The sequence below is a fragment of the Pseudochaenichthys georgianus genome, chromosome 16 (genome assembly GCF_902827115.2).
Source record: "Pseudochaenichthys georgianus chromosome 16, fPseGeo1.2, whole genome shotgun sequence".
Classification (NCBI taxonomy): Eukaryota; Metazoa; Chordata; class Actinopteri; order Perciformes; family Channichthyidae; genus Pseudochaenichthys; species Pseudochaenichthys georgianus.
The window spans coordinates 25,305,271-25,328,298 of record NC_047518.2 but is presented as its reverse complement, the minus strand read 5'-3'; the positions used below and the strand labels follow the sequence as shown (position 1 = coordinate 25,328,298).

General features: G+C 42.8%; 1 protein-coding gene across 1 annotated transcript in view; it reads right to left on the bottom strand.

The window, feature by feature from the left end:
- Positions 1–23,028, bottom strand: part of LOC117460650 (IgGFc-binding protein) — a 39,429-nt gene that overhangs the window by 14,813 nt on the left and 1,588 nt on the right. The window contains exons 2-27 of the mRNA XM_071206056.1: positions 21,713–22,861; positions 21,290–21,624; positions 20,613–21,198; positions 19,911–20,518; positions 19,268–19,814; positions 18,630–19,180; positions 17,995–18,550; positions 17,594–17,790; positions 17,074–17,212; positions 16,356–16,654; positions 15,617–16,193; positions 14,927–15,510; positions 14,193–14,760; positions 13,287–13,855; positions 12,665–13,172; positions 12,378–12,577; positions 12,137–12,272; positions 11,740–12,041; positions 11,097–11,652; positions 10,428–11,020; positions 9,783–10,350; positions 4,095–4,642; positions 3,471–4,017; positions 3,200–3,399; positions 2,738–3,112; positions 2,392–2,663 (exon numbers count right to left, since the gene is read on the bottom strand). Of these exons, the coding sequence (XP_071062157.1) occupies positions 2,392–2,663; positions 2,738–3,112; positions 3,200–3,399; positions 3,471–4,017; positions 4,095–4,642; positions 9,783–10,350; positions 10,428–11,020; positions 11,097–11,652; positions 11,740–12,041; positions 12,137–12,272; positions 12,378–12,577; positions 12,665–13,172; positions 13,287–13,855; positions 14,193–14,760; positions 14,927–15,510; positions 15,617–16,193; positions 16,356–16,654; positions 17,074–17,212; positions 17,594–17,790; positions 17,995–18,550; positions 18,630–19,180; positions 19,268–19,814; positions 19,911–20,518; positions 20,613–21,198; positions 21,290–21,624; positions 21,713–22,861 (12,070 nt within the window). The remainder of the gene's footprint in view (positions 1–2,391; positions 2,664–2,737; positions 3,113–3,199; positions 3,400–3,470; positions 4,018–4,094; positions 4,643–9,782; positions 10,351–10,427; positions 11,021–11,096; positions 11,653–11,739; positions 12,042–12,136; positions 12,273–12,377; positions 12,578–12,664; positions 13,173–13,286; positions 13,856–14,192; positions 14,761–14,926; positions 15,511–15,616; positions 16,194–16,355; positions 16,655–17,073; positions 17,213–17,593; positions 17,791–17,994; positions 18,551–18,629; positions 19,181–19,267; positions 19,815–19,910; positions 20,519–20,612; positions 21,199–21,289; positions 21,625–21,712; positions 22,862–23,028) is intronic.

Genomic DNA, 23,028 nt, shown 5'->3' with positions numbered 1-23,028 from the left:
CAGCAGCACTCAATAAGTCACTTGCGCAGACAATATAATTGCATGATGGAAATATTATCAAAATCTGTGGCTTTGCTGTGAAAAGAACATTTTCTGGGCTCAGCCAGGGCCTGGGGGATTTAGATTACACTCCTGTTTCACCCATTCAGTGTAATAGTTCCAACTCAATAGCAGCTGAAGGTAAATGCTATTCCCAACAAAAGCAAATTTCAATTTAGATGGCTATCCTTTATTTGCCGCTCTCTCAAATTCTTCACCTGTTTAACATTCTGCTTCATTCACACAAGCACCTGGTATGGCCACACAACAATGCTCTCAACTGATGGGGTTGACAACCTGGAATTGCTTCAAATTGAGCGATCACTAGGCTACAACGTCCTGCTGGGGAATTCAGCACCGAGGTTCGAGAAATGCTGGTGTGATAGATTAATTTAGCTAAGCTGCGTTTAGTCAGATTACATAGTTGAAGTCGTGCAGGATTTTTGATTAGAATAAAGAAATATTTGCAATGAGTTTTAAAATGTACATCGCTTCTATGTTTGTTCATCTTAACACTTTAAAATCATGACTAATAAGACATGCATCAGATTGAAATGAAAAAACATTTTCAAGTGGGTCCTGCAACAGTTAGGAAAAGTAACAAAGATCAGAGTGACTTACAGCTGAGGAAAGCTCCCAAAGCACAGAGCATCAACAGGGTGCCCATGACTGAAAGACAGAAATGCACATTTGCTGCAAGCATTTAAAATGTTTTTAAAATATACAATACATTATTTTCAACAAAAAGCAAATAATCTCTATGGCGTGCTTACCTCATGCAGCATGTATGGCAATTTTGTTTTTTACTGTTCCCTCTTTTTATATACTGTCAGACACAAATCCAACCAATCAAATATCTTGAAGCTCAACCGCTACATCTTGGAAAAACAACACCCTTCCTCCAGAACAAATTAAGGCAGAACTTGGCACAGTCCTCCACGTCCTGCTGGATATTGACATAGGTGTGAGGTTTAAAGCCAACTTCATGTATGGGACGCATCATTCATCTTTCTCTATTGTTACAACCAGACAGGCACTTCTTTTCAGGAATCTGACAAGAACCCCTGCATGATTTATTTAAATGTATATCTGTAGAAGTATTAGACATACCAAATATGTATTACGGAGAACAAAATCAACCTCTGATGTATTTTCCATCTTTAAGTAAATGCATTTTAAGATTGAGCATGCCGTGATTAAAATATATTGTAGTTTATTTAAACGCTTTAATCTGCAGGATATTCCAATGCCATTTGATGTGCAACACCATCTGTATTGCATCTTCTGGTCTAACCAAAAAATACATCTTAAGTGGGCAAGGCAATAATGTGATGAGCCCAAATCATATTTCCACAGAGTTTGAGTCAACATCCAGCACTATTTGTATCATATTGCTGTAACATCATAGAATATACGCATTTTCCAACACAGGTTTCTTCTAGTAAATCCGCAGTGATAAAATTACTCTTTAGCAAATGCTTCATGTAAAAAGGTTAAAGTGATGTATCCATTTCCTTAATGTACACTTGATTTTGTTGTAATACTCTTCTACAACCCAAGTACCAAAGTGTGTATGTCATGTTTTATCAGTTTGGGAAACTGATCATACCAGCTACTGTGCATCACATTGATAGCTTACAAGGACTTCACAATGCACAACACACCATTTCTGCCGGTGTTTATATTGTGTTGTTAAGCCATTTGATGCTTGTAAACAAAGACATGTCCCTTGTAATGCTTGAAAAATGGCTGGATAATCCCATGGAACTGATCGATCAAATCTAAATAAACTAATATTTTGCAGAGTGGTAGTAGATGGGTGGGTTGTTAGTTTTGTGCGTCGCTGAAGAACAGCAAATAGAAAAAGGGTGTTGCAGTCATAAGTGATAGAGAGAAAGTAAATATGTGTCCCTCATAAATTTGCTTTAGATTCAATTAAAAAGTAATCTCAAATATTTGCTCATGTGGTCAGAAGCACTTTGGTAGGGCATCAGTAAGCCTGGTTTAGTTACTGTACATACTAGGGATTTAGATAAGGTGTGCCCTCAAGCTAATCAACATTGGCCAGAGATGACATTATTTAAAAAAAGGTGCATGGGCCTTTCTGATAAAGGTTGTGCCAATATTGCATAAAAATGTATGAGAAGGGCACGTCTTCCTTCAAAGTTTAAATAACACACGACATAGCAGTTTTGGTAATTTTTTTTGTATTAAACATTCAACAAAATACAGCTCGGGACATTAAAACTGTCAGTCATTATCCAGGGAAGCCACTGTAAAAAGAGAAAAATAGTTATTAAAACATAATCTACATTAGTAAATACACATGTTTTTGTGGAGTTCATCACTTACCAGCTTGGAAAGTCAGGTAGAACCCATGACCCGACTGAAGTGTGTGAGTGCAGGTCATTAAGGTTTCCACAGAGACCACACAATTTGCCTGAGTACCAGAGAGGGACCTTGGCTGTCACCATGGTAACACCAATCTCTATCTCAAGCTCTGACTCCATCCCAGCGTCTCTTCTTAGGATCACTAGAACCTCCGACTTGTCCTGGTTCACTCCAGATGACAGGGACACCCCTGATGGCATGATGTGAGGGAGGCTCATGAAACGTCCATTCACCTGTGGGGTGTAACAGGGAGTTAGGACAGAAATCTTAAAAATTATAAACATGAAAGCACTTAATGAAGTTATACCTTCACTGTGCCTTCCTGTATGGTAAATGATGTTCCATGCAGGAGGATTTGAAACACGGTGACAAGTCTGGAGCTGCCATTACAAGGCCCATGGTAAGAGATCAGGCTGAACCAGTGCACACTGGCTTTGTCACAGAGAGACATCAGACTGTAAGATGACAGAGGGTCCAAGCTCAGCTGCTGCCCACCGAGAGTGGAGACTTGGAGGCTGCCCGTGAGCTCACAACCTTCAGGTCTGTCATGACAGCCCCAGAAACTGTTCCTCAGAGCACATTGCTGCCCCAGACTGCAGCCTGCCTCCTCACATATCACTCCGCCCAAAGGGTGGCACCAGCATCTCTGGGTGCAGTCCTCATTGTACACTTGCTCCTCCATCTAAGAGGAGAAGAGAAAACAAAACCTGCAGTTGCTGACATATTCCTTATGAACAGATTACTGTGTGTTATAAGCTTTTATAGTTACCTTGATATATATACCATGATGAACACATCCACACTGGCTGTAAGGCACACACTCTTCCCCATCAAAGACATTTCCATTGTCGCATTCACAGCCTTCTGAACAGCCCGTTGCTGAAGAACCAGGCTGGAGCACAGCAGGGCACGAGTTGGAGCTGGAGACAACACACTGCTTTGAGCTGCTGCGGTCAGGACACTGGAGAGCTAATGACAAAAAAAGTAATTTAGAGTGAATCACATACTCCATTTAATGCCAATCAAAAGTATTAAATTACCGCAAGGAGTGTTCACTCTCCAATTTCCTACTGCTATTCCGTTAGCCTGGCAGGCTGCAGAATATGCTTCTAGTGCTAGACATGCGGCCATGTGCCCTGCTAAAGCACAAACTGCCCTGTTGCACATAAGTGTGTAACTATCGCGCTCCACATCAGCGTCCCGGCACTGGTGGAATTCAGTTGTATTGATAAACAGGACATCGCAGACCATGGTGTCACGTGGGGACAGTCTGCACTCATTGCACTCTCTGCCACAGGTGTCTGTGCAGAGCTGCCCTGGAGCGGCCCAGCTGTGCAGGAGCTCTGTGAAGCTCTCGGACAGACTGCCATTTCTCAGTTCCAAGTCATCATACTTGTCTCCATTGAAGTTCCCACAGAGGCCTGAAGCTGTGGCATCATTTACTTGAGGTACAGTTAACCTGAGGTATTGGGTAGATGACAAGTCAATCCCCACCCCGGACGGTGTGGTGATAATCAGTCTGTTGCCATCTTGGTAGGCTTTAAGTCCACCAATGTCAAAAGGCACTCTGTGTTCTTCTCCATTTACCTGAAAGCACAGACACCAGTTAAGGCTGCAGAGATTTTTTTTTTATCTTGAACAAATGTATAGTTTACAGAACTTACTTTTACTTTCCAAAGAGATTCAGGGTCAATAGATACTTCCAATGATGGCAAATGAAATACTACTTTGCTAATGGTGAAAATGCCCTTGTTGTCCTTAAAGCTAAGAAGCAGAGAATAATCATGCAAGGCTTTAGAGGAGAGGGCAGATACGACATAGGTGCAAGCTCCGTGGTGGGGCAGAACAACACCATCAAAAGTGATGTAGCCAAAGCCAGCAAACACTTGGCACACCCCATACTTCAAGGCAAGGCCATCCTTTACTGAACAGCTTTCCATGGGGCTACATGTCACCACACCTCTTTGGCAGTCACACTTTTGGCAGCTTCTCTCAAAAATAAAGTGGCCAGTAGGGCGATACTGTCCCTCGTGCACACAGCCACAGTCAGAAACTGGCACACACTGGCCATCACTCAGGACGAAGCCAGGGTCACACTGGCAGCCTTCCTCACAACCGCCGCTGCAGTTTGCTGGGGAGGAGAGTCCGAAGCACACAACAGGACACCGAGGTCCACACAGCTCATAATGGCTATTCTTGGGGCATGACATACCTGGGGAGAGAGTAAATACATCTTATGTCAACTTTATTTTTTTAACATTAGCCCACACAAAATCCCTACCCCCTGTGCAATAATAATCAACCCACTGACTAAATGTAATGCAGTGCAAAGACACGTTTACATGTGGGATAGACAAAAACCTTATCAGAAAATAATTGCTGCGCATCTTCCATTAGACAACAGTAATGGTGTAGAATCAAAATCAGTCAAATGTTTTGCCATAATTATTCTCTTTGTCCAAATTGTCGGGTTTTAACTGCTCTCCATTAACACTCAGTTGGATTGAATCATACCTCACTGGTAGGCGTCAGCATGTTATCGTCAATAATCGACTCTCTCCAGCTCTCGACTTAAGCACCGGAGTACCACAAGGTTCAATACTTGGTCCACTTATTTTTTCCCTATATATAAAAAATATGGCCGCCTTAATGCACGGGCTGAAGCCCAGGGGCCTACGGAGATTGGGGGCCTATCATAAAAAATAAGTTTTATTTTTTATGTCGGGTGTTTATTTTAAATAAACAAAGTCTTGGCTTTCAGAATATGAAACTTATTTCCAAAATTACACGATAAATAAATGTTTGAAGCTTGTAAAGGGAAGAAGACAGCTCTCCCTCGCCACTCTGCTCTTCCACAGCGCCACTTCCCCTCCCTCCGCTGAAATTATGAATGTAAGGCATATAGTAATCATAGATAACATGGTAGGGTCCTTTACAGTTTGTTTTCATCTGATTTCAAATAAACAAAGTATTGGCTTTCAGAATATTAAACTTGTTTCGGCAAATTCAGATGATAAATACAACTTTGAAGCTTTTAAAGGCATAATTACAAGCGGAGAACGGAGTAACTTTACGTCAGAGCAGGCATAACAACAGCATCAAAAATGTTGACTCCATAACGGCCCCTACACACGGCGGCGTGCGTTTCCGCTTCAACGCTTCTGCCCATTCACTTTGAATGGGGTGACGTCACGATTCGCCGAACTGCATTGTGGGAGCAAAGCGTAGCTTCTCTCGAGGTGCTCGCTGCAAAAGTAGAGCAATGTTCTACTTTTGCCGCCTCGACGGAGGCGTCAGCCAATCAAATCCCTCGTATGTAAATCTGACAGTACAAGCACTAGCCAATCAAACCGGGTGTATGTTGGGAGAGCCAGACCGCAGTTATTTCCCATATGTCAACAAAAGGAGGAGAAAATGATCGTGGTGGTAGGGAATCACCCGGTACTATATGACCAGTCCCTCTTTACATACAGGGATACAAACCGGAGGAGCCAGGCATGGGGGAGGTGGCAGAGACTGTGGGTGAAACTGGTAGGTTTTCGCCTGTTTGGGGAGTTTATATCCAGTGTATTTCGTTTGAATGGACAGCTAGCAAGCATAGACAGTATATTTAGCTGCCATCCCCACCATACGTCATCTCACATAATTCAGAGCTGATTGGCTGTAAGTACGTGTGCCGCGAAAAGTGTGGTGTGTGAAGAGCAGGTGAAGAGGAGGAGAGAGACGCGTCCTAAAACCCGGAAGTAAGCTGCGCATGGCTTCCCTCCACAAAAAAGCAATGAGATTTCTCCATAGGATTTTAGAAAATAGCTCAAAATAAGATCTGTGGGAAACATAGCTGTTAGATAAATGCACGTTTTGTTCAGCCGTATAATATCCACATGTCTACTTTTTTCGAATCATAAATCCATCATTTAGATTTATGATAGACTTTTGAAACTACAAGAAGATAAGGACTTTTACAAAAAAGTAGAGATTTTTGTCCAGAAGGATAGGCAAATGGACTTCATCTTCAAGTCAAGGTAAGACCACCATTTTATTGAAAATGGGATCTTACTAAGAGAGAACAATTCAATTGAAATGATAATTACATTTTTTGGGTATCCTTCTGTTGAACTGTCTGTTTAAAATTAATTGAAACATCAGACTAAAGAGGCTTTTGAAAATAATATTATATTTGATTTAGGTCAAAATATAATATTTGTAAACCTGAAGAGTCAGTGCCAGTGCCTCACCAGCCATGAAACTCACTGCAGAAGCTTATATATAGACATCCAAGTGTTTTGTGCCCCACCACTTTTGTACATATAGAAACGCCACTGAAGGTGTACGTTGTGCCCTGGCCAGAAACTTGTGTCCACTGCCGTTAACTCAACTGCCAACCTCACCAAGCATTTGAAAGGAAAACATGCTAGCATGAAGCTAGTAGCTCAAGATCCCCGGGGAAATGATGATAGTTTGAGTCCAAGCCTATTTAGTAGCCTATTGATATGATTTGCACTAGCTTTGCACCTATTTTGGGGCTAGCCTGTAACCCTTAAAGGTGGGGTAGGTAAGTTTCAGAAACCGGCTCGAGATACACTTTGTTATATTCCATGGAATGCTCTTAACATCCCGATAGCAATGAATATCTTAAGTGCTTTGACAAAAAATCCATAAAAAAAAAATGTCATCTGTGGAAGCCTTAATACTGTAAAAAGTACAACTTGCAGCCCTGTCTGTCAGCCTTCCATCTCGTGCACGCACAAATGTATCTCATGCCCTCATTGGGCGTGCATTGCAGCAGTACTTCAATAACTAGTCAGCAACAGGCGGCCACTTTCACCAGTCTGCTGACGTCATGTGCGCGTTCATGTGTGTTGGAGGAGGTGCTCTGTAAGGAAGTCTGAAGGAAGGGGCAGATTGTTTTCGGCTGTGTACTTTCAAATTTTAGTGCACTCGAGCCGGTTTCTGAAACTTACCTACCCCACCTTTAATGATTATGATTTTATATTGTTTGATATTATTGTTTAGTGGTGGTGTTGACGCCTATAGCCCAATGTTTTGTTAAGTGCTCTGTGGCATTTTTTTATAATAAAGAGGACAAAAGAAATATCTGTTATGTCCTCCATAGTAGACTTTATGTAAGCCTACACATTTAGGAACAGAGATGGGGTTCTGCCCAAAGTCGAGCAACATAAAAGTAACGTAAAAGTAACGAGTAACGTAAAAAGTTACTTTCCTTGGAGGGTAACTAAGTAAAGTAAGAGATTACTTTTTTAAAGAAGTAACGAGTAAACACTACTTTTTAAAAGTAACTTTCCCAACACTGGTGTTCAATGGCATATTCAGCAGCTAATCTCTCTGTTTCCTTTCCTATCAGCACCACAGAACAAACAGCTGCACATACTGTAATCAGACAGCAGCAGATACAACATTTTTTTTAAACTAGAGTGTATGGCTTTATGTAGATTAAGAACTTAAACTTTGCATTTAAACCCTAGTAACTCAATAAAATAGGAGATTATCAATGTTTTACTTTATTATTTGGATATGCAAGAAAACTACTTCCAATGTTATATCGTTCAAGTAATATTTTGAGCAGTAATCCTCATAAGCAAACCCAATATTGGAAACGTTTTGTTATAATAGGATTTGGTATTCGCCCAAAAAAAAAATAGACTATTTTCGATAAAATGAGTCATGAATTATTGCTGTGATGCAGGCCTTTCTTCTGCCTTTTTGGCCGCTCCAAGTACTGAGGTAACATGAATAGTGCAATGTGTGTGTGTGTTGTGTGCGATGACTGAGCCTGCCGAGGCTATAAATGACTTTGATTTGTTGTTTAAATACAATAAAAAAAATTAAAAAAAAGATTTAAAAAAAAAATAGGGGGCCTACATCAGCCCCAGGGCCTGAGGGCAAGTTAAGGCGGGCAGGTTAAAGCGGGCCTGTGTGTGTATGTATATATATATGACCTGCCATCTGTCTGTCCTGATGTGGAAACACAGCTATATGCCGATGACACTGTGATATATGTGCATGCCAACACAAAGCAAAAGGCTGCTGATAAACTGACCTCAGCTTTAGTGCTGATCACTAGCTGGCTACACCGCTCCTGTCTTCAGCTTAATGTCAACAAAACAGTTGGAATGTTTTTCACAAAAAGAAAATGCAACATTGTGTCAAATATAAGCATCTCAGGTGAACATTAACATTGTGCCTCAGGTTAACTACCTCGGAATCATTATTGACTCTTAATTTAACATTCAAAACACAAGTCAAAAAAGTGACCCAAAGAGTCAAGTTTAGCCTAGCAAATTTTAAATACATAAGAAACACAATGACATTGAATTCTGCCAAATTATACATGAATGCCATGATCATGTCACATCTTACATACTGTCTCACAAGCTGGGGTCAAACTAACAGCTCCACACTGAAGCCACTAGCAACCCTGTACAAACAAACCCTCAAAGTACTGGACCAGAAACCTAACCGCTCCCATCACTGTACCATCCTCAACAAGCATAACATCCTGAGTTGGGAAGATTTAATAAAGTATAGGAACATCGTTCTGGTTTACAAAATCCTGCACAATACAGCCCCTCCACCTCTTAGCTCATTGGTTACTCAACGTAACAACACCAGACGGACCACTAGAAGCTCCACACGTGGCGACCTATCAGTCCCATTCAGGAAGAGTACTTTTGGTCAGTCATCATTCTCGGTCATAGCAAGACAAAACTGGAATACTCTACCCACTCAAATCAAAGACATACACATACCACCTTCATAGCTCACTAAAAAAAACATGGTTCACTGAGAACTACACCTGCACACACTAGTCTGTGTTGAGTATGGCGTGAGTGTTACATGTTGTGATCATGGATGTTGCCCCTCGTTTCTGTTATGTGCTATATGTGTTTATTGTTCTCTTTTATCCTCACACCGGTATATACTTGTCTTTCCTCCTTTTTATTTTATATATTTTCTTTTAACTAATGCTGTTGATATATTGTAATTTTAAGGGTGTCTATTACCATCTAGCCGTGGACAACAGCTGGAAATTAGCCATGTCGGCTAAAGCTGCACCATTTACTGTTTTTGTGACAGTTCATCGATGGGGACTGTCCACGACACTATACATAAATAAACTAAACGTAATAATCACTTGTGTCAAACGACTACACAGGGCCCTAAATGAGCTGTAAGTATACATGTCAATGTGTTATTCACTTCTGGTGTGTGCGTGTTTGGTTATATTCCAGGCTTCAGCAGCAAAAGCTGCCAAGTATAAAATGTTTATAAAACGCCTGAAGATGTAGTTAAAATAAAAGCCTATCATTACAAACCGAATGAATGATACTCACCACAGAAAGTGTCACTCCTCCACTGCCTGACTGGCAGCTGCGCTACTTGACAGGCTTCAGCATAAGATGCAATGGATTTGCAGAGTGCCGAGTAGTGTCCGTTAAATGAGCAGGAATCTGTTACACAGTTGTGGAAGTAAAGCTTTGGACTTAACACCAGAGCACAGTCTGCAAATGGCCCTAGCTCATTTAACAACACCCCACAGAAATCGCTTCCTTCAAACAGCTTCTGTGCCTCAGCAGGACAATGCTTCAGTCTGGAGGAACAGCTAGACTTGCAGGCAACTGATCCCGGAGATATCCAGCTGTGCGCAAACTCCAGTCGATTTTGTGCAAGCTCTTCATTGGGCATCATTAGGTCATCATGAGAATCAGTGTTGGCATTTCCACAAAGACCAGAGACAGAAGAGCCATAACTGCTGGGGAGGCTAACCCTTAGTGTGCCAGTATTGTAGACAATCAGCTGCAATCCCACATCAGTGTGAATAATGATAGACGAAGGTGTGCGGTAAGCATAAACATGGCCTGTCAGGTGAGAGTATGGCAAGGCCTTATACTGTCCATCAACCTGAGAATGAAAAAGAAACACAAATTAGAGTGGTTCATTCTGAAGATTGTGTTGATAAGACATTGCAAAGCACTCACCATAACCTTTCCTGGCTCATCTTTTCTCACCACCAACTCCAGACCATACATTAAGAGCGTTAAATCAAGGCTATGAAAAAGTCTTTTGTGGCAACTTGCATCAGAGATAGTGATATTGAATGGTGTTACTCCAGTTAGGTTGGCTTTGGTTTTAACCAACGAATATGAACAGCTGTCTCTAAAGTCAAAATGACGTCCATCAAAGGTTGTAAAATGCAGCCCAGTAATAAGGGTACAGTTCTTGGAGTCATCAGGTTGACACAGCCTCTTGTGCTGTAGTTGCTTGCAGACCATTCCTCTGGGGCACTGGGCTGGGCGACAGTGCATCTCACCAGTAGCCGGTCCACATATGCAGATCTGACCACAGTCGTCTGGTGACCAAAATGTTGAGTTAAGGTTTTGATATTTGCCTCTGGAGTCTGTGCAGCCACACTGATGTGGGCGCACACAGCCAATTTGACTTGTAATGAAACCAGGGTTACAGAAGCAGCCCTGAAAGCAGGCCTTGTTACAGAAGGTGGCATTCAATTCACAGGATGGCGGGCAGGCCGAGCCACAAGTCTTGTAGTGAGTGTTTGGTGGACAGAGCACATCTGAAATAATATATTGAAGTGTCAGTCAAAGATTAAATCACAATATTATTATATTACTTTAAGAACGACTACTTACCAACTATGACTCCATCGTTGTAGTATTTTCTGGTTGCTTCACAGACTAAGGAATATGAATATATTGCCTGCTCAAGAGAAACGTCTGACCGTCCGTTTTGCTCGTGGTCAACTACACACATTTTGTAGAAGGAATCTGGATTGGCTCGGCTGTGACAGTTGGCAAATGGACCAGTCTGATCTGTGAGAACTTCACACTGCCTCCAGATGTTGTCAAAAACAGAATCTGCAAGCAACTTCTCATGGTTCACTTTCTGCTTGCAGCCAGTACAACACTTTTGGTCCCCATCAAAGAGCTGGTAAGCCTGTGCAAAATCCACACTTTTCTTATTGGTAACGGAATCAGGATATTCATCTTGAGGCTGACCGTTAAAATTGCCACACAGCCCATACACTTCGCCCTTGTAGTGCGGTTCCAGTTTAACAACAGTAGAGTTTCCATCAAAGACTAAATGCAAACCAAAGGCAGTTGTCAGCAGGGCTTTGCCTTCCCAGAAGGACAATTGAATCTTACCCCCTAAAATATTAAAAGGAATATAAGTCACTTGACCATTAACCTGTAAAAAAAGAAAAGAAAAGCCGTACAAGTGTTAAAAGTGAAACTTGAGCAGCTTTCATTCAATAAATAACTAAGATGTACTTGCATGTATTCTGCCCTTTTGACTGCCAAGCTTGATGATGAACCCATAAGCATGTAGAGTGATGCCACTACAGTCTTTCTTGGAGACACTAAAGGGCGTCAGCCCGCATGCTGCTCCTTTGCTGGCTGCAAGAAGATAGGTACAGGTACCCTCAAAGTCATAGATTAGCCCATCAAATGTTTGGTAGTGCCGGCCTCCCCAGGCCCAGCACAGACCCCGACGACTCTCACAGACGGGCACACCGTTGCTCAGGTAACATTTCTCAGTTGCATCACATTTTCCCTCGCATGAAGCTGGGTTTTGCTCTGCAAAAAGAAAAGATTTAACAGTATGAATATGTATAAATGCATCATCAAGCAAATCTGTATCTAATGTATAGTTTGTGAATTTAAATTCTCACCATTTGTGTGACAACCTTCAATTCCATCTGAAACTTGACAACTGTGCAGTGCAGGACATGCGTATTGCTTGCAGACAAGAGGAGGCCCGCAGGTGCATTTTAAAGTACAGTTTTGTAGCAGTTTGCTCTCAGAGGCCTGAAAATGGAAATCACATGAAAAAAGTCAATAAAACAAATTTGGAGTGTGCACATATTTTATAAAACAGAAAATAGCCTTATTAAAAAAGTGTTTAGTTCTGACCTTAAACCTACTCCCATCCTGTAGGCAGCCACACTGCTCTGCTGGTACACAGGCACGGCCATCATAAAGGTGCCCAGTATCACACTGGCAACCTTCCTCACAGTCTCTGGGGCACAGCACTGCCAGGCTGATCTCAGGACACTGTGAGGAGCATATATTGGTACAGTTGCTGTAGTGGCTGAATTGAGGACATTGATAAGCTGTAAAATAAAAATACTTAAATCAGTACATTTTCCTCCATTCAATCATTTGATAAATTATTAATTCAACAGTGTCCCAATACTTACCACAGCTTGTCGTGTTCAGCCAGAGCTCAACCCTCCCCCCTGCCTCATTACATGCTGCATTATCCTGCAGCACATCACACAAGGCCCTGCGTCGACCTTCTGCAAAACATAGGGAGTAGTATTTCTGTGGGCACACTAACTGGTGACATGAGGAGACCGGTCCCCTTAGATTGGGGATAAACCCGCAGTTCAGGTCAGAGGAACTTTCCCATTCTTCACTGCAGGGTACGTCTGCATTACACAACTTCCAGGACAGCCCATGGATGTCATGGTCAGAGGTCACTGTGCCATTAGGTAGCTGCAGATCATCAGAGGGATCGTCATTGTACTTCCCGCAAAGGCCACAGGTTGTCTGGTAGTAAATATCAGGCATCTTGACCAGAATATAGTTTTGTAGGTCTGATGTAAGCTCAATCGACTGTGGGGTCTTGATGGTTATCCCTCCATTTCTCTGATGTACAGTGATGTTGCTCTGGGAGAACGGCAGGTTTTCGTAAACTCCATTTACCTGGGTGAAATAATTCACTTGTGAAAAACATATCTTACAGTAGTTTGTGTTATGCAAGTAATTTTTCACATAAGAGACGACAATAAATCATGTTGAAGGCTGTGAAATCATTACCTCAACTTTTCCAGGAAAAGCCGTTGACGTCCTTAGTTGCATTTTATTGACTTGCAAGTATAGCTGTCTTCCCTCACTATAGTTGCCCATTGTAGCTATCAAAATAGGCTCTACATCCAGTTTATCAAGGCATGTCTGTACAAGGGTGTAGTTACATGAACCATGAAATTCAAATGCATGTCCATCAAATGTGGTGTATTGGTATCCATCAACAGAGCACTGTGCTACATGGGGTTTTGGGTGGCAACTTTGAACACCCCGAATAAGCTTACAATCCTCATCCTCTCCACAGGAGACATTACGACATGTCATGTTTCCCCCGGGGTGACATAAACAGCTTTGCTTGAATGTAGACCACTCTTGTCCTGCGGTGAAGTATTCTCCATGGTGAAAGCAGCCACAGTTTTGTGGAGTGACACAAAGGTTGCCACTGTGAACCAAACCGGCCTCACACAGGCAGTTCTCCGCCATGTTTAGAGGCATCTCTACCGTTTTATTCTGCCAGCCGAGGCAGAGGTGAACAGAGGCAGAACTTATGTTGTAGCTGGTTCTTGTGGGACACGACGGGTCTGTCGAGATACAGAAAGACACCAGTCAATCAGGACAGGAAAACGGTGTTAAGGTTAGGGTTGACCAATGATGCATTAGTACAATCTAGTGGTCCAATAATACCGAGAAGGTTGTGGCCTCAATACCAATACATGTCACAAAACACTAATTCTTTGTACCAACAAAACAAGCTAGCAACATGATTACATCTGATTTCACATTCTTATGCTGCCGGTTCCAACAACAATGCAAACTCCACATTTCCTTTGCAATGATGCTGCACTTTAAACAGCTCACACAATTGCAGAGTATATTAATTGAATTCACTTTCACATCTGGGAGCACAATGATACTCACAGCAGAATCCAGGACTCCTCCAGGCAGAAACTGCAGCATTGTGGGAAAGACAGACAGCAGCATACTCAGCTAGGGAGTGACAGAGTGCAGGCTGGAGACCTCCGTGAAGACACAGGTCACTGACACAGCGCTTATAGTAGCTGGAAGGGTCCACTTTGCCATGACACCGTCTGAATGGTCCATTAACTTCTAGAATCTTCCCACAAGACTCTGGGTCAGAGAAGCGAACCAGAAGCTCTGATGAACATTTTGGACAACTTCCTCCTAGACAGACCTCCACACACCAGGGAGTCTGCCCATTTCTCCAAGCTTTCCCGAAGAGCTCGGGAATGAGAGGCTCCTGTGTGCCATTTACTGCGAGGTCATCAGCAGGATCAGAGTTGAAGTTGCCACACAGGCCGCAAGTCACATTAGCATATTTACTAGAGAGACTAATGCTGACGATTCCTTCTATGCTGAGACTCAGTTCAAAGCCCATTTCTGTGCAGAAATAAGTGTGCAGCCCTAAAGAGAAGGCCAGTGCAGTAGAGCTGAATCGATATGGCATGTTCCTCTTGACACCATCAACCTGTAGGGGGGGCCAACATTGCATTTGAAAGTTAGGACTGGGCAGTACACTTTCACAGGTAATCTTTGTAATGTCTCGTTTAATTATTAGACCATTCGTTTTTTAAACATTAGAGCCAAAAAGAGACTGACATGATTACAAAAAAAAGAAAAACACTTGAACTCACCTCTATGCTCATGGTGTTTTTGCTGTTCAGCTCCACAAGCACACCACTCACATTGACCAGGAGATGAAGAGCTGACTCTAGGTGTCCATCTGTCTGTGCGTGAATCTGAATGGCACTGAGGCCTTGTTTTCCTGCACACATGCCCAGTAACTGGTACTGACAACTGCCATTCAAATCATAGCTATGCTGGTCAAAGGTGACTATGTGATGAGCAGAGTACATGCATGTCTGGAGGGCGTGAGGCACGCAGCCTCTCACTCCATATTGAAGACTACAGTATTCATTCGGGCCACAAGAATCCAAATGGCACTTTGTCTGGTGCGTGTTGGGGTCACAAACACACAGTTCAGTGCATCCATCATCAGCCCAGAAGGTCTGGTTGCTGCGGTAATGTGAGCCATTGTGAGTGCAGCCACACTGGGACAAGGGCACGCAGCTGTCAGCAACCAGGACGAACCCTGGATCACACTGGCAGGTCTCCACACAAGCTAGGGCGCAGGGTCTTGATCTGAAGGGATCCTCACAGGTGGCAGGGCAGGATGAGCCACAGGAAGTATAATGGCTATTCCGTGGGCAGGAAATGGCTGATAGAGAAGAAGGAGAATGATCAAAATTGTGTGGGAAAATGACTTGTGTAGCTTTGAGATTACTATAAAAGTTATTGCTTCATGGTAAGAAAAATGTGCTTACGGCAGAAGGAGACATTCCTCCACTCTCCTATCTTGATCCCGGCATTTTGACATGCAGCAACATACGCTTCCAACACAGGACAGATAGTCTTCTGAGTGTCATTACTAGAGCACAGGTCAAACATGCTCACAGCTGCAGAGATTTTAGTGTAGTTTACAACTTCCCGGCACTGGTAGAATGGATTTTGTGGCGACCAAATATACTCATGCATAGATATCCAGCGAGTGGCTACATTTTTATCCAGAAGCTGCTCAGCAGAGCAGCGTGGGCATGCATTGCCACAATCTGCTGTGCACTGTGCTTCCTGATCGGGAACTCTCCAGCTCCAGCCAAAGGTGGTAGCATCAACAGGCTCACCCTGTGGGGTTCTGAGGTCATCTTCCTCTATGCCATTATTATTTCCACACATGCCATAGACTTCCATTGTATTAGAGAGTAGGATAGTGGCAACATGAGAGCAGTCATACTTCACTTGGATGCCAAGACTCGTATCCACAACAACAAACATGCCACTCCGATAAATCTTCACATGTCCAAACTGTAGAGTCACAGGTAGTAGCTTTTTCTCACCATTCATCTGTGGATCACAAATATTTGAAGATAAAGAACGCATTTTCATGCAATTGTTTAATCTAAAAATGGCCATATAGTAACAATAAAAGTTTCAAAGTAAAATCACCAACTGACCGCAAGGCAAAAAAGGTGCTGTGACTGTTTGCATTTCCTAATTTAAACTTACCCAAGCGTGGCCTTTTTCCCCTCTGTAGATAGTAACATTGTCTTCAGCCACCTTGACATGAATAGCTTTGAGAGAGGAAGCCTCGTTTGGGGTCCTGTCTTTCTCTACCCCGACCCAAAATGTTGTATTCTCACTGGTGTCACTCAATACATGGACCAGAGTGTAGGTACAGTTTCCAAGGAATTCAAACATCTTTCCATCAAAAGTGTAGAAGTGTGCGCCTCCAAGTACCCAACACTGGGTTTGCAGAGGTTCGCTAACACACGTATCTCCATCTTCACAGACGTTGGTATTGTTATCTGAAAGAGTAAGAGGGGGGGCAGTCGCAGATCAATGGCAGTTTAGGTTCAAGACGCATGCAGCTATGTGTCATCTGAATTAAAATGAAAATATTCCACAAGTTAAAAAATAAATAAAATTGCCCATGATGCCATCAGATCATTTGTGTAACATCACATTGTAATTGCATGTCATAGGCTTGTTAGGCAAACCAGTGAAAGAAGGATGCAGTATTACTTATGATTGACATGCATTATAATCATTGTCAAGAGGAGAATCAAGTACTTAATGGACTATTGAAAAGGTTTAACCGACTTTTAGTAATATGATATAAAATGCGATATTGCTAGACCAATAGTGTCACATTGTGCAGCTGAGAAAAACAACAGTTAGCCAGTGAGGACATGTCACCAATCCTAGCTAAACCAGCTGGGTATACCTGTCTTTGCACAGCCCCAGGTATTAAGAAGGGTGCAGCTCTCTCCCTTGGGGCATGAGGCCGGCTCACAGTACATGTCTGCAGCAGAAGAGCAGTTGCACTGCTCAGAGCATCCCTCACCCCATGAAATCTCCCCAACCTACAGAGGAAAAGTGAGTCATTGTTGTGTTAGCCAACTGCAGTCTGAAACACAGCACACAAACAACCCAGGAAAAACACAACATGTCTAAGGTTTGGGATTAGTCATGCCACGAGCACAGGGAGACATAATGAGTCATGGTAACATTGCATGGAAATACTAGGGCATGCCATGTTATTTAGCTCAACTGTGGAAACATGTTCATAACTGCACCTGCAGAAGAGTCACATGTACATTTGCAAAACACCAATAGGTTTATTAGAAGTCAAACTAATCTGTCCGTCAATTTACATTTTAAATGAAATTTAAAACGATTTTAAATGAATTGCTTGGGTAAAGGAAAATGTTGTTGTACAGTAAGCTTAATGTGTAGCTACTCACCTCATAGTAGTGCCCAAGGTGAAAGCAACCACATTTATCAGCTTTGACACAGCCATTTCCACTCTGCATGTATCCAAAATCACATTGGCATGCCTCAGAACAGGCCCATGGGCAGGGGATATCAGATAAAATACCACAGGACTCAGGGCATGCACTGGCACATATATTATAATGTGAGTTTTCAGGGCATAAGAGTGCTGTGAAGACAAACAAAAAAAGTTTCTATATTGTAAAGTGTCCAGCTACATTACATCAATCTGGCAACTTCACTGTGTATGCCAGAGTTCTAAAAAGGTACAGGAGAAGCATGTGTGCAGACCTACATGATTTACATGCACATGATAACAGACTGATGAAACAACACATGTACACTCATCAGAGTCTCAATTAATAATACTCACAGCACTTCGCTCCCCTCCATGGTTTGGTCTCAGCTCCTGCCTCCTGGCATGCTAAAACATAATGTCTCAAACTACTGCAAACAAATTCTTCTTTCCCATTAGACAAACACAAGTCATTCACACAGTTTTGAAAGAAGGGCTCTGGGTCCACAGCAGAGTGACATTCACTAAATGATCCTGCAGGAGCAAGCAGCATGCCACAGAAATTAGCAGATGCATATTCAGCTGCCATGGTAGAGTTGCACTCCAAACAAAGATCACATTCTTGAGAGCAGTTTGTTCCAGGTGGGGAAAGTGACCAGGAAGATGCAAAGATGGAAACATCACTTGCAAAGCTGTCATTCGGGAGCCACTTGTCATTTGTGACAACAGCACTGACGTTTCCACACAAGCCACACATTTGTTTACTGGAGGCTGGAATCACTATACGTATCAGATCAGGTGCTCCATATGTGACAACAACCCCCGTGTCTACAACAATACGAGAGAGCAAGCCAGAGTGCAGTATTGCCATGTGATCCAGAAGGACAGGAAGACTTCTCAAAACACCATCAATCTGAAAAATGTAAATGTCAGAGTTACAATCTAGGCAAAATAAACAGTTTACTTATGTTTGTACATGTGCAGCTGCTTACCTTTACTTTTCCCAACTGCGCCATCTCCAAAGACACGTTGACTCCATGGACCCTGAGGTACAGCTTTTCTCGCTGGATAATCACTGTGAGGTCAGACTCTTCCTCTTCACAAACTTGGGATAGAATATAACGGCAGCTTCCAATATTAAAGTCAAAGCTTTGTCCATCATAGCTTCTGAAGTGTCTGCCACCCATGACTGCACATGTAAAGGGCTGCAATGCATGACATGCCCTCTGGCCATCTTGGATGCCACATTTTGTTCCATTTGGACATGTGTGGTTGGTACATTGCACTCTCTTGTGGCCCACACAGACACAGTGCAGCTGACAGAGATCATCAGGGTAGAAGTTTTCATGGATTTCGTAATAGACATCATTGTGAATACAGCCACACTCAGAGTTGGGTACACATTTCCCACCACTGTGGAAATACCCAGGTTTGCAGAAACAGCCCTCTTTGCATTTCCCCACTAGTGAACTTGGGTTTTCTACACAGTCGGATATTTGACTGGCACAAAGGCTGTACTCACTGTTAGGTGGACAGGAGAGGCCTATGGAGGGACAGTAAGAGAACAAAGACAATTAAAGTCAAAATATTCATATTCAGTGCACATTTAAAGCATATCATGGTTGCTTACCACAAAATGTGGAAGTCCTCCATTCATTCACTTTTGCTCCCATTTCTTGACACACAGCAACATAGCTGGACAGAATCTGACACAGGGAAGTCTGATTACTATAACAGAAGTCTTGAACGCAGTTGTTGTAGAAACTTTCTGGATCAACCATTTTGTGGCAGCTCTTGAACACTCCCTCTTTATCCAGTAACCTTGCACAGAAACCATTTCCCTCATAGAGAGCCATGTCTTGTGAACTGCAACCCGAGGAGTTCAAAGGCACATCCACACACTCATGATCGCTGCTGGTTTTCCAGTGTCTAACAGCTTGAGAGATATCAGAGTCGTCATCAGGCACCACATCATCTTCTGGATTAGAATTAAAGTTCCCACACAGGCCACAGAGATTACCAGAGAATTTCCTTGGCATCTGGATGGTCAGAATATCAGAGCTGTACATTACAACTAGACCAAAGTCAGTTTCTATAAACTTTGTCTGTCCAGTCATGTAAAGCTTCACTTTGCCACGGCTCAATACGGATGGGAGACGCAGCAGGAGACCATTTACCTAAATTAAAAATAAATTAAAAAAATAATTAAAATCAATGATAATATAAAACAACTAATTTGGTATACATGCACCAGGGAAAATAAATTAACTTACCTCAACTCTGTTACTGGGATCATTTGACATCTTAATCGAATAACCAGAGACTACCATTTTAAGATGCGGAAAGGACACAATATTTGTAGCATCTTTTATCTGGTTCTGGATCTCTACACTGAAAGCTTCCATGTCCCCCCAGGTCGGACAGAGAGAAGTGAGAAGGTAAGTACAGTTTCCATACACATCAAAGTTACGGCCGTCAAAGGTAGTATAATGAGGATCTACTTTGGCTATGCACAGCCCAGGCCCCTCAGCGTGACAGCCCATGACTCCGTTCACAACCTTGCACACTTCTCCATCCTGGCATTGAGACGGAGAACACACGACTCTCATAGCGCTCATGGCGCTCGACTGGCAGACACATCTCTCCTGGCAGTGTTTGCCCATCCAGAAGTTCTCCTTGGGGTAGTAGTAGGAACCTTGGTGAAGACATCCACACTTGCCATGTGGTACGCACTTCCCACCACTCAGCAGATACCCTCTGTTGCATTGGCATGATTCCACACAAGGCAGGGTGCAATTACTATGTGCTTCTGGGTTTCCACAGGTAGCAGGGCATGCAGAACCACATATTTCAAAGTGGCTGTTCAGAGGACATACAATAGCTGTAAAAAAAGAAAGAAAGGAAATACCCCTTAGCCATTTTCAGTTAACCCATGTATAGACTTAAAAATATATATATATATATCTTAAACTCACGGCACTTGGCGATGGTTCTCCAGTTTCGGACTCTGGCCGATATCCTCTGGCAGATATTGGCATAGTCTGTCAGGATCTCACACATAGAAGAGGCAGATTCATTGAGACACAAGTTGTTAGTGCAACTACGAAGAAATGCCTCAGGATCAATCAATGAGTGGCAATCTGCAAATGGTCCACCGCTACGCTTCAGTAGGGAGCACCCAGCACGAAGGGAGTAACCGTTTATGTCAGGAAATTTAGTTTGGCTTCTAGTACATACTGGACATGAGGCACCAACACAATCTTCAATACAGGAGCCGGCACCGCTGTTCACTACCCATGGGAGGGTCAAATCTGCAGTCAGGGTCTTAATAGTGCCATTAGGGTCAATGACACTATCTGAGGATCTGTGATTAGCATTTCCACACAAACCGCACAGGGCTCCATACAGCTCTGGGCCTACTTCAACTTGGAGATGCTGCTTCCAGTCATACCACAGAGCCAAGTCAAAGGTAGTGTCTAAGACAACGCTGGAACCACTTTGATAAAAGTTCAGGGAGCCATTTCCCAAGGTGAGCGGCAGCTTCCTCATCTGTCCATTAACCTACAGGTTTAAATAAAAAAACAGACAAAAGTAAGTGACCACTTAACAGCTACAAAACGTTTGTTAATATAAGTAAGTAAAGTACACTTACCCTAACATGATTTTTGTCTTCTTTAACTATGGCGATATTAAAGCCCTGGATGCTTATCTGCACTGTGTGGATGGTTGGGACAGTGGCACCGATTAAAAATGCTCGGACTATATTAATCTGTAGTGGAACAGAAACATTTAGGCCTGGACAGGTGGTCTGAACTAAAGTGTAGTTGCAATTTCCCTGTAGGACAAAATCTCTTCCATCAAACATGCGGTAATAAGAGTCACCCCATGCAGAGCATATTTTAGTGTTGAGAGAGCAGAGTGGTTTTCCTTCTTCGATAGAGCAATTCTGTTTGAAACCACAGTGCAAGTCTTCACAAGAAGCTGCAGCTTTAAAAAAAAAAGAAAAAAAAAAGGGGAAGGTTATTACATATTTACAGTGTTACACAGAAAATTCAAAAAAATCCTTCATACATACATTTCTCACAAAGTGCAGAATAGAGATGTCGGTCTAAGGTACTCAGATAGTATCCCACATCCTTGTCTGTGTAAAGAGCCTCTGCATTATCAGGCAGCTGAGGAAAGGTGGGCTTCTGGGAGGATTTAACACCAGACTTCAAATCTCCTGTGTCAGCACTGTTAACTCGCTGCTCACCCATATCACCTGAAGCAAACATAGGTACAGTTTGGCAGATATCTTCAACAGATGGCAGTACTGTTAGAGTTAAAGGCCGCTGTGCAGGGTCGTGCCGGAAGAAAAGTAGTTGTAGAGGACTGTCACTAGTAATGAGGATTTTATCTGAGGTCGCAACTGGGATGACCTTCATAACGCCACCGACGAGAGACACTGTGTTATGATCGGTGATGGCATTGATGCGCAGGTTAGAGTTGATAGTAGACATTGCCAAGAGGAAACTAGAACTAATTCCTGTGTTTACCAAGGGAGGAATAATGTAATTGAAACCCCAGTGTGTGACTGGTTTCAGGTCAGCATATCCAGAAAAGCAATCGCCAGTTGTGTGTTTGGAGCAGGTAAAACCAACCACAACACCGACAGCTTCTTGAGAGTTTAACTCTGAGCCAGAGAGGCTGGAGTTGCTCTGTAGGTAAACACTCTGCAGCAACCCTATATACAACTTAAGGACACTACCCCTTTGGTACATATTGCCTTCATAAAGCACTTCCCCCGAGAGAAAGATATCCACTGACGTCGCCCGGTCTGAGCTGGTGATCACCATCTGGCTGACAGAAGTCTGGTTAGGGAAGTTAGGAGTAATGGGATAGTACTGGGTACCCCAGGAGTACACATCATGAAGGAGCCTGTGGTCACAGCCAGCCCGGTTACACAGGGAAGTGATGACTGCAACAGGCCATATAGACTTCACACTGAGGAGGGATGAGGAGCGGTCACTGGTCATTCCCACAGGCAATGGCAGGTGAATCCTCTTTGACTGGTGAGCAGAGAGGTAGATGCGTTGCACAAAGCTGCTTTCCAGGACCTTGACAGTGGCAGAGGTCCGAACACCACTGGCTGTGATAGTTACTTGATGGCTAACATTTCCTGTTGGTCCATTATGCGGGGGTAGCCCAATCAGAAACCTCCTCCCAGGACTTGCAACGGACAGGCCTGCAGAGAAGAATATAAAATAGTTTTCCCATTTAACTTAAATCAATACAAAACAAACAACATTACAACTGCCTGAAAATGTGCACAGTGTATTATAATAAGATTTACAAACAAAAGATTGTCTACTGGCAGCAGTTGGTTATTTTATGACAGTAAACACACTTGCA